The sequence below is a fragment of the Bubalus kerabau genome, chromosome 4 (assembly GCF_029407905.1).
Source record: "Bubalus kerabau isolate K-KA32 ecotype Philippines breed swamp buffalo chromosome 4, PCC_UOA_SB_1v2, whole genome shotgun sequence".
Taxonomy (NCBI): Eukaryota; Metazoa; Chordata; class Mammalia; order Artiodactyla; family Bovidae; genus Bubalus; species Bubalus kerabau.
The window spans coordinates 150883010-150901003 of NC_073627.1; the positions used below are offsets into that span (position 1 = coordinate 150883010).

A 17994-nucleotide genomic window follows, 5' to 3' on the forward strand; every position below is an offset into this window, starting at 1 on the left:
CGGACACAACTGAGCGACTTCACTTTCACTCTTCACTTTCATGCATTGGAGAAGGAAATGGCAACCCACTCCAGTGTTCTTGCCTGGAGAATCCCAGGGACGGGGGAGCCTGGTGGGCTGCCATCTATGGGGTCGCACAGAGTCGGACACGACTGAAGCAACTTAGCAGCAGCAGCAGCAGTGAGGTGAATGAACCTAGAGCCTGTTATACAGAATGAAATACATCTGAAACATAAAAACAAATAATGCATCTATATGGTTTCTAGAAAAATAGTACAGTTTTACTACACAGAAGTAAAGAACAGACTCATGGACACAGTGGAGGAAGGAGAGAGAAGGTCGAAATGAGGAAGTAGTATTGCCATCTGTACACTATCATGTGTAAAATATATAGCTAGTGTGAAGCTTCTATTTAACACAGGGAGCCCAGCCTGGCACTCTGTGACAAACCAGAGATGTGAGATGGGAGTGAGGAGGGAGGCTCAAGAGGCAGAGGATATATATATATAATTATGGCTGATTCATGTTGTTGTACAGCAGAAATCAACACTACACTGTAAACCAAGTTGCTGTTGAGTTGTTCAGTTGCTAAGTTGTGACCAACTCTTTGCGACCTCATGGACTGTAGAATGTCAGACTCCTCTGTCCTCCACTATCTTCCAGAGTTTGCTCAAATTCATGTCCACTGAGTCGGGGATGCTGTCTCATCTCCAACCATCTCATCCTCTGATGCCTCCTTCTCCTCTTTCCTTCAGTCGTTCCTAGCACTGAGCACCAAAGAACTGATGCTTTCAAACTGTGGTGCTGGAGAAGATTTTTCCAACGAGTTGGCTCTTCACATCAGGTGGCCAAATTATTGGAGCTTCAGCAACAGTTCTTCCAATGAATATTCAGAGCTGATTTCCTTTAGGACTGACTAATTTGATCTCCTTGCACTCCAAGGGACTCTCAAGAGTCTTCTCCAGCACCACAAGCCTAAATCAATTCTTCAGTGCTCAGCCTTCTATACAGCCCAACTCTCACATTCGTACATGACTCCTGGAAAAACCATAGCTTTGAGTATACAGACTTTTTCTGGCAAACTGATGTCTCTGCTTTTTAATACGCCGTCTAGGTTTGTCATAGGTTTCCTTCCAAGGAGCAAGCGTCTTTTAATTTCATGGCTGCAGTCACCATCTGCAGTGATTTTTGGAGCCCAAGAAAAGAAAATCTGTCACTGCTTCCACTGTTTCCCCTTCCATTTGCCATGAAGTGATGGGACTGGAGGCTATGATCTTAGTTTTTTGAATGTTGAGTTTCAAGCCAGCTTTTTCACCCTTCACTTTCACCCTTATTATGAGCTTCTTTAGTTCCTCTTCACATTCAACCATTAGAGTGGTATCGTCTGCATATCTGAGGTTGTTGATATTTCTGGCAATGTTGATTGCAGCTTGGGATTCATCCAGCCTGGAGTTCTTAATGGCTTGGATAACCACAATGGTGTGGTCATTAACCTAGAGCAGGACATCCTGGACTATGAAGTCAAGTGGGCCTTTGGAAGCATTACTACAAACAAAGCTAGTGGAGGTGACAGAATTCCAGCTGAACTATTTCAAATCCTAAAAAACGATGCTGTTAAAATACTGCACCTAGTATATCAGCAAATTTGGAAATCTCAGCAGTGGCCACAGGACTGGAAAAGGTGTTGTCACTCCAATCCCAAAGAAGAGCAGTGCCAAAGAACGTTCAAACTAACATACAGCTGCACTCATTTCACGTGGTAACAAGGTCATGTTCAAAATCCTTCAAGCTAGGCTTAAGCAAGATGTGATGCTAAATCCAGCCTGTACATCTGTATTTTCTCGGTTCACATATTGCTGAAGCCTAGCTTGGAGAATAACTGCTTTACAACATTGTGTTGGCTTCTGCCATACAACAACATGAAAGCAGCTGTATGTATACATATGTCCTTGTCCTCTTGAACCTCCCCTCCACACCCCCACCCCATCCAACCTCTCTAGGTTATCATAGACTACTGCATTGAGCTCCCAATGTTATACAGCAACTTCCCATTAGCTTTCTATTTTACATATGGTGATGTATGTTTCAATGCTATTCTCTCCATTTGTCCCTTTCTCCCCTTCCCTCACTGTGTCCAAAATCTGTTCTCTAAGTCTACACTTCAATTCCTGCCTTGCAAATAGGTTCATCAGTAGCAGTTTTCTAGATTTCATATATATGTGTTAAGGTATATTTTTTACTTTCTCACTTATTTCACTCTGTATAACAAGCTCCAGGTCCATCCACCTCACAAGAACTGACTTAAATGTATTCCTTTTTATGGCTGAGTAGTATCCCATTGTATATATGTATCACAACTTCTTTATGCATTTATTTGTCAATGGACATTTAGGCTGCTTCAGTGTCCTAGCTATTGTAAATAGTGCTGCATTGAACACCGGGGTGGGCAGAAGACCTAAACAGACATTTCTCCAAAGAAGACATACAGATGGCCAACAACACCATGATAAGATGATAAGACAGCTCATTACTAGAGAAATGAAAATCAAAACTAAAATGAGTTATCACTTCACACCAGTCAGAATGGCCATCATCGAAAAATCCCCAAACAATAAATGCAGAAGAGGGTGTGGAGAAAAAGTAACCCTCTTGCACTGCTGGTGGGAATGCAAACTGCTACAGCCATGATGGAGAACAGTATGGAGATTCCCTAAAAAAACTAGGAATAAAATTACCACATATCTAGCGATCCCACTACTGGGCACATATCCTGAGAAAATCATAACTGAAAAAGACCTTTATTGTATGGTTCTGAATATTCTTCCTTCTTAATTTCTTCTACTTCTGTTAGGTCCTAAGCATATCTGTCCTTTATTATGCCCATTTTTGCATGAAATGTTCCCTTGATAGCTCCAATTTTCTTTAGAGAACTCTAGTCTTCCCCATTTTATTGTTTTCCTCTATTTCTTTGCATTGTCATTTAAGAAGACGTCCTTATCTCTCCTTGCTATTCCCTGGAACTCTAAATTCAGCTGGGCATATCTTTCCCTTTTCCCTTGCCTTTTGCTTCTCTTTCCTCAGCTATTTGTAAAGCCTCCTCAAATACCACTTTGCCTCCTTATATTTCTTTTTCTTTGGGATACTTTTGGTCACTGTAACACTGTACAATTTTATGAATCTCTGTCCACAGTTCTTCAGGTATTCTGTCTACCAAATCTAATCCCCTGAATCTATTCATCACCTCCATTTAATCATAAGGAATTTGATTTAGGTCATACCTGAATTGCCTAGTGGTTTTCTCTAATTCCTTCAATTTGAGCCTGAACTTTGCAATAAGGAGCTGATGATCTGAGCCACAGTCAGCTCCAGGTCTTATTTTAACTGAGCGTCTCCATCTTTTGCTGCAAAGGACATAATCAATCTGAAATTGGTACTGACCATCTGATGATGTCCATGTGTAGAGTCATCTCTTGCTCTTCCCCAGTAGCATACTGGACACCTTCTGACCTGGGAGGCTCATTTTTGGTGTTGTATCTTTTTGCCTTTTCATACTTTCCATGGGTTCTCCAGGCAAGAATACTGGTGGGCGTTGCCATTTCCTTTCCCAGTGGAACACAATTTGTCAGAACTCGTTAATATGACCTGTCCATCTTGGGTGGCCCTGCATGGCCACCCATAGCTTCAGTGAGGTATGCAAGCCCCTTCTCCATGATAAGGCTGTGATCTATGATGGGATTATTAAAGCAGTTATCCTCCAATTTAAAAATATGTTAAAAAATAAATAGGAAAAAACCCAATATGGTATTGGCACAAAAACAGACATAAAGATTAATGAAACAGGATAGAAAACCCAGAAATAAACCCAAACACTTATGGTCAATTAATCTACAACAAAGGAGACAAGATTACACAATGGAGAAAACAGAGTCTCTTCTTCAACCAGTGGTACTGGGAAAACTGAACAGCTACATGTAAAATAATGAACTAACACCATATAGAAAAATAAATGGATTAAAGTCCTAAAGGTAACACTGGATAATATAAAAATCTTAGAACAAAATACAGGCAGAACACTCTTTGACATAAGTAGCAGCAACATTTTTCTGGAACTATCTCCTGCAGTAATTTAAATAAAAACAAAAATAAACAAATGGGACCTAAATTGAATGGAACAGCTTCTGCACAGCAAAGGAAACCATAAAAAAAAATGGAAGACAACCTACAGACGGGGAGAAATATCTGCAAATGATGCTACCAACAAGGGATTACTCTCTAAAATATACAAACAGCTCATACAACTAAATAACAAAAGAAATCAAGTAACCCAATCAAAAACTGGGCAGAAGCCTTAAATGGACCTTTCTCCAAAGAAGACATACAGATGGCTAACAGGCATATGAAAAGATGCTCAGTACCACTAATTATTAGAGAAATGCAAATCAAAAGTACAATGAGGTGTCACCTCACACCAGTCAGAATGGCCATCATCAAAACATTTACCAGTAACAAATGCTGGAGAGTGTGTGGAGAAAAGAAAATCCTCCTACACAGCTGGTGGGAATGTAAATTGGTGCAGTCACTATGGAGAACATTATGGAAGGTCCTTAAAATAACTAAGAATTGAGTTACCATATGATTCAGCGATCCCACTCCTAAGTATATATCTGGAGAAAACCATACTTTGAAAATACCTGCACCCCAATATTTACCACAGCACTATTTATAATAACCATTCAATATCACGATAATTCAAGTCTATGCCCCGACCAGTAACACTGAAGAGGCTGAAGTTGAACAGTTCTATGAAGACCTACAAGACATTTTAGAACTAACACCCAAAAAAGATGTCCTTTTCATTATAAGGGACTGGAATGCAAAAGTAGGAAGTCAAGAACCACCTGGAGTAACAGGTAAATTTGGCCTTGGAGTACAGAATGAAGCAGGGCAAAGAGTTTTTGAGTAATAGAGTTTTGCCAAGAGAACGCACTGGTCATAACAAACACCCTCTTCCAACAACAGAAGAGAAGACTCTACACGTGGACATCACCAGATGGCCAACACCGAAATCAGATTGATTATATTCTTTGCAGCCAAAGATGGAGAAGATCAATACAGTCAGCAAAAACAAGACCGGGAGCTGACTGTGGCTCAGATCATGAACTCCTTATTGCCAAATTCAGACTTAAATTGAAGAAAGTAGGGAAAACCACTAGACCATTCAGGTATGACCTAAATCAAATCCCTTATGATTATACAGTGGAAGTGAGAAATAGATTTAAGGGGCTAGATCTGATAGACAGAATGCCTGATGAACTATGGACAGAGGTTCGTGACTTTGTACAGGAGGCAGGGATCAAGACCATCCCCAGGAAAAAGAAATGAAAAAAAGCAAAATGGCTGTCTGGGGAGGCCTTACAAATAGCTGTGAAAAGAAGAGAAGCAAAAAGCAAAGGAGAAAAGGAAAGACATATCCATTTGAATGCAGAGTTCCAAAGAATAGCAAGGAGAGATAAGAAAGCCTTCCTCAGCGATCAATGCAAAGAAATAGAGGAAAACAACAGAATGGGAAAGACTAGAGATCTCTTCAAGAAAATTAGAGATACCAAGGGAACATTTCATGCAAACATGGGCTCGATAAAGCACAGAAATGGTAAGGACCTAACAGAAGGAGAAGATATTAAGAAGAGGTGGCAAGAATACACAGAAGAACTGTACAAAAAAGATCTTCACGACCCAGATAACCAAGATGGTGTGATCACTCACCTAGAGCCAGACATCCTGGAATGTGAAGTCAAGTGGCCTTAGGATGCATCACTACAAACAAAGCTAGTGGAGGTGATGGAATTCCAGTTGAGCTCTTTCATATCCTAAAAGATGATGTTGTGAAAGTGCTGCACTCAATATGCCAGCAAATTTGGAAAACTCAGCAGTGGCCACAGGACTGGAAAAGGTCAGTTTTCATTCCAATCCCAAAGAAAGGCAATGTCAAAGAATGCTCAAACTACCACACAATTGCACTCATCTCACACACTAGTAAAGTGAGTCTCAAAATTCTCCAAGCCAGGCTTCAGCAGTATGTGAGCCATGAAATTCCAGATGTTCAAGCTGGTTTTAGAAAAGGCAGAGGAACCAGAGATCAAATTGCCAACATCCTTTAGATCATTGAGAAAGCAAGAGAGTTCCAGAAAACATCTATTTCTGCTTTATTGACTATGCCAAAGCCTTGGACTGTGTGGATCACAATAAACTGTGGAAAATTCTGAAAGAGATGGGAATACCAGACCACCTGACCTGCCTTTTGAGAAACCTCTATGCAGGTCAGGAAGCAACAGTTAGAACTGGATATGGAACAACAAACTGGCTCCAAATAGGAAAAGGAGTAAGTCAAGGCTGTATATTATCACCCTGCTTATTTAACTTATATGCAGAGTACATCATGAGAAACGCTGGACTGGAAGAAGCACAAACTGGAATCAATATTGCTGGGAGAAATATCAATAACCTCAGATATGCAGATGACACCACCCTTATGGCAGAAAGCGAAAAAGAACTAAAGAGCCTCTTGATGAAAGTGAAAGTGGAGAGTGAAAAAGTTGGCTTAAAAGTCAACATTCAGAAAACTAAGATCATGGCATCCCATCACTTCATGGGAAATAGATGGGGAAACAGTGGAAACAGTGGCTGACTTTATTTTTGGGGGCTCCAAAATCACTGCAGATGGTGATTGCAGCTATGAAATTAAAAGACACTTACTCCTTGGAAGGAAAGTTATGACCAACCTAGATAGCATATTAAAAAGCAGAGACATAACTTTGTCAACAAAGGTCCGTCTAGTTAAGGCTATGGTTTTTCCAGTAGTCATGTATGAATGTGAGAGTTGAACTACAAAAAAAGCTGAGCACCGAAGAATTGATGCTTTTAAACTGTGGTGTTGGAGAAGACCCTTGAGAGTCCCTTGGATTGCAAGGAGATCCAACCAGTCCATCCTAAATGAGATCAGTCCTGGGTGTTCATTGGAAGGACTGATGTTGAAGCTGAAACTCCAATACTTTGGTCACCTGATGCAAAGAGCTGACTCATTTGAAAAGACCCTGATGCTGGGAAAGATTGAGGGCAGGAGGAGAAGGGGACGACAGAGGATGAGATGGTTGGATGGCATCACCAGCTCAATGGACATGAGTTTGAGTAAACTCCAGGAGTTGGTGATGGACAGGGAGGCCTGGCATACTATGGTTCATGGAGTTGCAAAGAGTCGGATACGACTGAGTGACTAAACCGAACTGAATGGATTTATAATAGCCAAGACACAGAAACAACTTAAATGTTCTTCCACAGTAAAACGGATAAAGAAGATATACATATACACAAAAGCAGACATACATACATACATACAATGGAGTACTGTTCAGCCACAAAAAAGAAATTATGCCATTTGCAAAACATGGATGAATCCAGAGATTATCATATTAAGTGAAGTAAGGCATAAAGAGAATGGGAAAATACAGGATACCATTTATATGTAGAATCTAAAAAGATACCAATGAACTTATTTGCAAAAGAGAAATAAACTCAAAGACATAGAAAACAACTTATGGTTACCAAACAGAAAAAGGATGGAGGGATAAAATAGGAGTTTGGGATTAACATATGGACATCACTATATATAAAATAGATAACCAACAAGGACTGATTGTATAGCACAGGAAACTATACTCATTATCTTGTATTAACCTTTAATGGGAAAGAATCTCAAAAAGAATATATACACTGTATTTTATACATGTGTGTGTGTGTTTGTGTACAAATATGTGCGTGTATATTTATATAACTGAATCATTTTGCTATATACCTGAAACTAACACAACATTGTAAATCAACTATATTTCAATAAATATTTTTCAAATGCCCAAACAATTCACCACAGTTAAAAAATAAAGATAAAAAGCATGAGCAGAGAAAAAATACAAAAAACTAGGAAAATTGTACAATTTATATTGCCAAAAAATGGCTATAAAGCTATGCTGGATACAGTAATTAAAAATTAGCACATCAACAGGAAAATGTTTAAGAAATAAACAGTTCAATAAAAAAGAAATATAGATGAATTATAAACAAAAAAGATGTTCTACCTCACTTATGAGAAGAAGAAAGCTTGTAAAACTAAATTTTAGTTATCATTTTTTAATCACATTTGTAGAAATGCAAAAAGTTTGATGACATACTCTATTTGTAAGGTCGTAGAGAAGAAACACACACTCTTAGACTGCTGGCTCTTACCTAAGGTACCTCCAGAATCCGACTACTTCTTGTAAATAACTCTTACGATCATCATCCCTGCTAGGATTACAGAAATAGCTTCCTATATTGTTCCTGCTTTCACTACTACACCACTAGAGTCTTATCTTCAAAACACAGACTTTTCTTTTAAACTGTAAAAACTGTAAGTCAGAACTATGATTTTGACTCAAAAGAATAAAAATGAAAACCTTGGGACTTTCCTGGAGACTCAGTGGTTAAGATTTCACCTTTCAACGCAGGGGGTGTGGGTTCCATCTCTGGTCAGGGAGCAAAGACCCCACATGCCTCATGGCTAAAAACCCAAAACACAAAACAGAAGCAATACTGTAAGAAATTTAATAAAGACTTGAAAAAAGTGGTCCACATGAAAAAAAAAAAAACTTCAAAAAAAAATGAAAACCCTCTGAATCCCCCAGTGAGAGAGATAATGTGCTCATGAATTGGAAGACTCATTTTGAAGAAGATGCCAATTCTCCTCAAATTGAGCTATATTACAGATTCTATAGAGTTAGTGCAGTCAAAATCAAAATCTCAGCAGGTTTTCCTGAGATCAACAAGCTGATTTTCAAAACTTTCTATAGAGAAGCAAAGAACTTTGAATCTCCAAAACACTCTTTAAAAAAGTACGAAGACACATGTTATTTATTTCAACAGCTACTGTAAAGAGACACTCATCAAGAAAATGTGGTATTAGCAAAAGGATTTAAGATCATCAGAAATGAACAGAGTCCACAAAGATATAAAAAGTAGACTTGTGGTTCCCAAGTGGGAGCAGAGGCAGGGGAGGGAAGGACTGGGAGTTTGGGATTAACAGATGCAAACTATTATATATATGATGGATAAACAACAAGGTCTTACTGTGTAGCACAGGGAACTATATTCTATATCCTGTGATAAACTATAATGGAACAGAATATAAAAAAGAATGTACTAAATATATATATATATATATATATATATATATATATATATATACACACACACACACATATATATATTCAACTTAGTCAATCTGTCATGCAGCAGAAATCTGTAAATCAACTATATTTCAATAAAAATATTTAGAAAATAAAAAAAGAAGTAAACAGAATCCAGAAACAGATCCATACGTAGGATGCTAGTTGATTTCCCTCAGAAATGCTAATGCAATTCAATGGAGAAAGCATATTCTTGTCAACAAAGGGTGCTGACAGGTACGTACTCAAAGGTAAAAATCACAAACAAGGCAAGTGTATGTTCTTCTACTCACAATATTTAGATTCCACTGCTAGCACAGAATACTAAGACCCTCAGACACAGAAATTCTTAGCTTTAGATTGGGCCTAATAGAACATACTTTGTCCTTTCCTGATTGGCAACAATTATACTGAATAAAATTTTAAAGCTGATCAAAAAGGATATTGCTGATAAAAGAAACAAATACTTAGAAATCCTAAGAGAATACTATAAACAAGCTCATATAAATACATTTAAATAAAAATGAACAATTTTCTATGAAAATGTAATGATAAAAGAAAAAAAACAAATCCACCATAGACTTATGACCAATAAATACTGAAAATCTTCATGCAAAAAGTCTTCATAAGGCCCTAATTCATAAGTGAGCTTTACAAAACCTACACATAAACACAATTTTCTCATCTAAAATATTATTAAAGGAGCAGGAAAATGTCCCATTTCCTTTCATGAAATTATGATCATGCCATGATACCATAATTGGACATAGAAACAAGAAAGTATGTGTAATTCAACTTGTGAATACAAAAATTAACATCCTAAATACAGTACTAGCAAAAAGTCCTAGGAAAACATGTAAGAAGCAACTTACCAAACTTATTAACAATTAAGGTCTACACAGGGATTTTAGAACACTGTTGTTACTGCTGCTAAGTCACTTCAGTCGTCTCCGACTCGATGCGACCCCATAGACAGCAGCCCACCAGGCTCCTCCGTCCCTGGGATTCTCCAGGCAAAAACACGAGTGGGTTGCCATTTCCTTCTCCGATGCATGAAAGTGAAGTCGCTCAGTCGTGTCCAACTCTTAGCGACCCCATGGACTGCAGCCTACTAGGCTCCTCCATCCATGGGATGCTCCAGGCAAGAGTACTGGAGTGGGTTGCCATTGCCTTCTCCGTTTAGTACACTAGAAAATCTATTATATTGTTTACAGTATTTATAAAGGATATATAAGCTATAGTTTTTCTCCAATAGATAACAAAATGTGTGTGTGTGTGTGTGTGTGTGTTAGTTATTCAGTCATGTCCAACTCTTGCAATCCCATGGACTGTAGCCTGCCAGGATACTCTGTCCATGGAATTCTCCAGGGAACAATACTGGAGTGGGTAGCCATTCCCTTCTCCAGGGGATCTTCTCAACCCAGGGATCAAACCTGGGTCTCCTGCATTTCAGGCAGGTTCTTTAATCAACATAATTTAATATGCATTCATGACTAATGTAAAATTTTAGCAAACTGGTTCCTGGAAGTAACCTACTTACCCTGACAAAGGTTACCTATCAAAGGCTGACAGCAAACATCACAGTGAATAGTAAGACAGTGTATATATTAGCCCTCAAGATTGACTTCATCTATTTCTAGTTTTCCTTTTCCATTAATACATGTATGCTTCTTCGACTTATAAATCCAATACAATGCAGAATGGAGAAAGAATAAAGAGCTCACCTGAATTATGTTCATTTTCTGCTTTTGGGAGAGTAGAGAATTGTGGTTCGGCTGAGAGGACAGAAAGAAGATTAATGTCATGAGATTTAACCTGTTGTAGAGCTCCCAGATTCACCTCCCCAAATCTCAGCACCCCAGTTGGGGATCATCTTCCTTATTTTCCTCATCTTCCTCTGGGCCTTGAAAAGGATGAGAGGGATCATGTACAGGTGGTACCACCTCTCTCTGTGTGACTCTGAGATGACCATGAGGATTACATCTGTGGTTTTTTACCAAGTGAATGTAAACTTTTCTCAACTGTTTAAAAATAATGCATGTGTCCTTCTAACACAAATAAATAAAAACAAGAGATTAGTTTAATCAAATACACCAAATAAGACACTATTCTTTCATTAAAACTAACTTAGAAAAATACTCAGTATGTATCATTTATCTATTTTTCTTACTATTAATAATATTATTTACCCCCTGGTATAAACAATCCACAGAAAGCCTAGATGGGATGCTATAAGGCAATAATTTGAAATTGTTTTAGCTGTGATGTATTTGTTAAAAGGCCTTTTTGATAAGATGCTTTTGGTGACTAACCTACGACAGCATCGAGTGCACTGTTCTCCTAATTTTGTCACAAACTGAGTTTCCCTGGACAAATTACTGAACCTTTCAGGTTCAATGTCTTTAAAGTTTTCAAGAGAGTTAAAATAGATGACCTTGGAAAGCCCGTCACGTATTATCATCCTGGGATCCTGTGAGGTCAGGATGTCACAAGGGTCACATGTGATGGACACGTGACAGCAGCACAGCATCTGTAATAAGTGGGGCCATTCAAGGGGAGGAGAGACAGCATTTCCTCCCTCTGCTGGTTATTTCTTACCCCCAGCCCTTGCCCTTACAAGCTCTCCAACAAAATGTCTCTTCCTGAGTAGCCTGCCCCTGGACCACCTCAGCTCACTTTGCTCTTCTCAGCAATGGCCCAAACTCCCCAAGGTCAAGAGTTTGGTGGCTTCTGGAGGTGGCATCATCACCAAGACTGGCTCATTCTGAGCAGGGGGATTAAGAACAGCTTCTGATCTTGCAAATTTAGCATCTACTCCTTTCTAGGCCCAGTCTGTCTCTGCTATGAGATTCTGGAGCGAGGTCTAAAGTCTTATGCATGCTCTCTTCCAGGTAAGACTCCCTTTTACAGAGACTCCCTGCTTCCAACCTCACAAGGATAGCTTTATTTCAAGGTAAGTGGGATGTGGATCTAAGAAACAAATTCATTTTAGGAGCAAACGCCTAATTCTTAGAATTTATTATAATACTAAATGTAAAAGAGAGACTTCCTGACAATGTAGAAGAGGCCAGGGACCTCTGTCTGCCCCAAGTGACAGGAAGAGACAGTAGAATTCCCAGAACACATCTGACACATGGTAGGATTCCATCTACATTCAGGTTCCTTATATTTCTGGAAACTGGGGGCAGGCCACTTTATTAAGGGCTGTGAAGGCTACAATGACGGTTTTAGGCTGGTGTGATATTTAGATAAAGCCTGAGGTTGTAAGTAAAGCGCACCTACTCTCCAATCTGAATTCCCTCACCACTAATTTATGACCTGAGCACATCGTTCCACCACCCTGAGCCTCCGCTTTTGTTAAAGTGGTTGTGAGGTTACATAAAGCCGTCCAGTGAAAAAGAATAAAGTGTCTTCCAACTATAATAGCACTGGAACTTATTCAGTGCTCATTATCTGGAACTTGTGTAAATACTTTGCAAGGGATGACTTAGGTCTAAGTTTCAAAACAACGCCATGAAACAGTCATCATTAGTATCATTTTCATATGAGAAACTGTACTCTTATCCAGGTTCCTTCTGTAACCCTGCTTACAGGTGACAGACCTGGCATTTACCCAGCCCTTCTGGCTCCGTAAGCTAGGGTTCTCATTGCAGACCCATGGCCATCATCAGCGGTATAAATTCACTCTCTCTCCTGTCGCCGACATGGGCTTTTTCCCCTGTTAGGCTGCAGGCGAGGCCAAATCCAAGGTCCCACACAACCAGGCCTAGACTGAACACCTGCTCTTAACCGAACCAACCCGACCTGCACCCTCCGAGCCCGAGGGCCCGGGTCACCCCTTACTGGCCTTCCCCAGGCTGAGGGCCCGCTCGGGCATGTACACCAGCGTTGGTGGGAGTGCGTGTCAAAGATTTTCCGCTCTCATCCCTAGGCACAAAGGCACCCCCTCCCAGCTGACCCCCCGCCCCCTCGCACTCTCACCCCAGGTGCGCACCCTTCACTTTCCGAGCAGAACCCCACGTAACGACACCGCTCCCCTCGAGTTCAGAGACGAATGAGGAGGCGGGGCTACGGCTGCACACGCGCTGAAGAAGTCCAGAATGCTCTTCCCAGAGTGCCGCGCGGTGAAACAGACGGATTCAAGACTACATTTCCCATAGACCTCCGCGTCCACAGTTGTGGTCTCTCTGGAGGCTTTTATGCATTTTAGAAAGCAGTAGAGCAGTGTCTTAAAAGTAACCTGCCCAGAATCTCAAAGATCCTGAAGAGAACAGGTTAAATTTTAACTTAACTGCCAAATGCGACGGGTAGTCTTCTATTGGCTCCCGATTGAAATAGCAGTTTTTTTCCTAAAAGAGACAGTTTGGGAAACTTGAATATGTGTTCAGTTCAGTCGTTCAGTTGTGTCCTGACTCTTTGCGACCCCATGGACTGCAGCACGCCAGGCTTCCCTGTCCATCACCAACTCCAGGAGCTTGCTCAAACTCAAGTCCCTTGAATCAGTGATACCATCCAACCATCTCATCCTCTGTCCTCCCTTTCTCCTCCTGCCTTCAATCTTTCCCAGCACCAGGGTCTTTTCAAATGAGTCAGTTCTCTGCATCAGGTGGCCCAAGTATTGGAGCTTCAGCTTCAGCATAAGTCCTTCCAATGACTACTCAGGACTGATTTCCTTTATGATTGACTGGTTTTATCTCCTTGCATTCCAAGGGACTCTTAAGAGTCTTCTTCAACACCTCAGTTCAAAATCATCAATTCTTTGGTGCTCAGCTTTTTTATAATCCAACTCACATCCATACATGACTACTGGCAAAACCATAGCTTTAAGTATACCGACTTTTGTCAGTAAAGTAATGTCTCTGCTTTTTAATACGCTGTCTAGGTTGTTCATAGCTTTTCTTCCAAGGAGCAAGTATCTTTTAATATCATGGCTACAGTCACCATCTGCAGTGATTTTAGGGCCCAAGAAAATAAAGTCTTTTGCTGTTTCCATTGTTTCCCCATCCATGTGTGATGAAGTGATGGGATCTGATGCCAATATCTTCATTTTTTGAGTGTTGACTTTTAACCCAGCTTTTTCACTCTCCTTTTTCACCTACATCCAGAGGCTCTTTAGTTCCTCTTCACTTTCTGCCAGTAACGGTGGTGTCATCTACGTATTTAAGTTTATTGATATTTTCTTCCAGCAATCTTGATTCCAGCTTGTAATTCATCCAGCCCAGCATTTCACATGATGTGCTCTGCCTATAAGTTTAATAAGCAGGGTGACAATGTACAATCTTGACATACATACTCCTTTCCCAATTTGGAACCAGTCTGTTGTCCCATGTCTGGTTCTAACTGTTGCTTGGAGTCCTGCTTTAATACCTAACATTTATTCCACAACTATGTTTTTCACATTTTTTTAATACAAAGAAAAGAATAGGCATTCTTTTTCCATCAATGCTCCCATTAAAACTCAAGGTTGCCAAAAGAAGTCAAGACACATTTTGGGAATAAGGCAAATAAGACATTTGAACGTTGAGCACAGCGATACTATAAAAGAAAGTATTTGAGACAAACAGAATTTATCTCAGGAAAGGGAAAAGAGGAATTTAAAAAATGATTAATGTATGAAGATGCACACAATCCAAAATAAGAAAATGATTATCAAGAAAAGCACTGGCAGTTCCATGGTTAAGACTCTGAGTTTCCTTGGGTTGGTTCCCTGGTCAGGTAACTAAGCTCCCACAACAGTGCGGCAAAAACAAAAAACACGTATTTCTCAGAGATGACTCTGCTGCCACCTTAAGTAAACATCCTGGTTTGTTTTTAACCAAATTAGGTACATATGAGAATAATATTATAAGGACATCTTTTAACTAAATTACATATATTGTGCTTGTTAACATCTGCAATATGTTACTATATTAACTAAATAAGAACGAATGTATTAATATAAATCACTAGTAAATATTTGGAGAAGGCAATGGCACCCCACTCCAGTACTCTTGCCTGGAAAATCCCATGGATGGAGGAGTCTGGTAGGCTGCAGTCCATGAGGTTTCTAAGAGTGGGACATGACTAAGCAACTTCACTTTGACTTTTCACTTTCATGCATTGGAGAAGGAAATGGCAATCCACTCTGGTATTCTTGCCTGGAGAATCCCAGGGAGGGGGGAGCCTGGTGGACTGCCGTCTGTGTGGTCGCACAGAGTTGAACACAACTGAAGTGACTTAGCAGTAGCAGTAGCAATAAATATTTATATATTTAAAGTTAATATATTAACTATATGTAATTTAGTTAATATTAATAAGGTCAATATTAATTCACATCAAACATATTTTTTCTATAACAATGATTTTTAAAGTTTGTTCTTATTCATAAGATGAAAAAAGGAATACAATCATCAAGAAGTTAGTGCAATCTACGTGAGCAGAGACATAAAGCTTCAGCAGCTTTCCTAGGAAATTCTCAGCCTGACCCGTGCCTGGAACACCCTGCCCCTGGTGCTCAGCCTCCTCAGTTCCCTGCTGCCAGGGTGGACAGGGCTCTGGGCCAGCAGAGAGGGCAGTGGGCGCATTTCAGCGGGCGCTAATGGCCTCTTCCCTTGCTCCCAGCCACCACTGCTGCCGCTCCCTCTTGGCATCCTCTGGCCTTGCTATGCCTCGTTTAGGGAATCCACCGCAGTCCTGCGTCTGGGCGTGTTCTCCCGCCTTGCTTGGCTGGATCGGGAGGCGTCTTCCCGCCGGAGTGGATGTGCTAGTGCTCGACTGGGCGCGTCCTCACCTGCCCTGCAGGAGTCTGTGGGCGTGCTCCCACGCCTGGGTTTTGGTGTTGCAGAAACCAAGCACCACACTCGGGAGCGTTGGAGAACTCAAGTTTATTACGCCAGCGAGCCCAAAGGAGTTAACATTCTAAGCTCTGAGCCCAGAACAAAGGGGTTTTACATTTAACAAAGGAGTTAACATTCTAAGCTCTGTAACAAAGGGGTTACAGAGTTTTTATAGACAGACTATAGTGGGCAACACTAGCTGCTAATAGGCTGGTTTAAACTAAGGGGTTTTGCACGCTTGGAAACAGCAGTCAAGATGGGGAGGGGGATGCCTGACCTTTACCATGGACAGGCATGATTAAGCAGGTTTGCAGGGGCTGGGCAGTTGCAAAGAGCAGGACAAGGGTGAGTAAGATAAGCTCCAGTTCCTAGTATTGTAAGTCCCCCCTTTCTGAGACTATATGACCTACGTGATCCAGACTTTGCAAGGAGTAAGCTGAGTTAGAGAGGCAGAAGGAGCACGAGGTTATGTAAAATTTTAACTTTTCCTCTTCACTGGGAGACAGGGTGGGTTTCCCCGCAGCCGGGATCTAGGCACGTCTCCCGTGAAGATGAGCTCCTGCCACATCCCACACCCCACCCTCGACCCTCTTCCCCGGCTAGGCCCCAGACCAGAGTGAAAGGAATTCAGGTTTACCTCAACTGGGTAAGGAGTCTTCTGTGTTGGTCAACTCCCAATGGTCATGGATCGTTAATCAGATTGAATTTTCCATCTTTGCAAAAATGGACCCACTCAGTGTCATGTGGACTCTTTAGGAAGGACAAAAAAATGTGTTTTCCATAAACAATGCAGTTGGTTTGTTAATAATCAAATACCCTTCTTTTTCTTTAAATGCAGCTTTTAAGGTAAATACCATTGAACTTGTACTGGGAAAGCAAAATGTGACAGTTCAGTAGATGGTCATCCCGACCGCATTTATTAGTGTTGTAATAAGCTTCGCAACTTGATATTTTATCATCCTTACATTCTGTGCTGAGCAGAGCTATTAAATAAGCCTGTTTTCTTTTAAACACTTCAGTTGTCCCTGTTTATTTTTTAATGTAAGTATATTTTAATGTTTCTCTTTAAATTATAAGTCCTTGCCGGATAATGGAATTTCCCTCTACTCTCCATCCCATCGTCCATATAAAACCAGTATTAACTGATGTTGACTTCTAGACTTTATGTTAGAGCTAACTGCGTTTTCCAAAAAGCATGATCACTACTTATTTACTACTTGTTTTTGCACAAAGTGTCTCCTGATCCAGTTATCTGGTCAGGTTGAAAGTGAAGTGGAAGTCTCCAGTTGTGTTCAACTCTTTGTGACCCCAGTGGACTGTAGCCCACTAGATTTCTTTGTCCATGGAATTCTCCAGGCAAGAATACTGGAGAGGGGAGCCATTCCCTTCTCTAGGGTATCTTCCTGATGTAGGAGTTGAACCTTGGTCTCCTGCATTGCGGGCAGATTCTTTACAGTCTAAGCCACCAGCGAAGCCCATCTAGTCAGGCTATGTAGAACTAAAGCATTCTTTTCCTTGGCTGCATTGTAGGGGTATCTCATGTTTATTTAATCAGTCTCTTTGTGACTGATGTTCAGTTTGTTTCCAGTTTTCACTTTTATAAATAATATATAGCACACATCATTGCCCATACATTTTTTGTATGTTTGTGATTATTTCTTTAACAGAAATGCCAAAATGATAGACTTGCCCAGTTAAAATGTATACACATGGGAATTCCTTGGTGGTCCAGTGGTTAGGATTCTGTGCTTTCACTATCAAGGGCCTGATTCAGTCCCTGGGCAGGGGAATCAAGATCCTGAAAGCCAGATGGCATTAAAAAAAAAAAAAAAAAAGGTCATGTTTGTAAGGCAAGTGTGGAGAAAAGAGAGTGAGCCAGACAGTCAGGCAAGAAAAGGAAATTTATTAAAGCGAAACCAAGAGAG

General features: G+C 40.4%; 1 protein-coding gene across 5 annotated transcripts in view; it reads right to left on the bottom strand.

Annotated features, from left to right (window-relative positions):
- LOC129650488 (zinc finger protein 782-like) overlaps nucleotides 1-13373 on the bottom strand; it is an 89233-nt gene extending 75860 nt beyond the window's left edge. The window contains exons 1-3 of one of the 5 annotated variants that reach the window (XM_055579036.1): nucleotides 13236-13365; nucleotides 10979-11029; nucleotides 8487-8590 (exon numbers count right to left, since the gene is read on the bottom strand). Coding sequence is in view for 3 of the 5 variants with exons in the window: in XM_055579033.1 (XP_055435008.1) it covers nucleotides 10979-11029; nucleotides 11689-11784 (147 nt within the window). In the remaining 2 variants the exon portion in view is untranslated. Of the gene's footprint in view, nucleotides 1-8486; nucleotides 8591-10978; nucleotides 11030-11688; nucleotides 11785-13235 lie in introns of all 5 variants that reach the window. The other 4 variants (XM_055579037.1, XM_055579033.1, XM_055579035.1 and 1 more) reach the window with 4 other exon arrangements.
- Between the last annotated feature and the right edge of the window lie 4621 nt (nucleotides 13374-17994).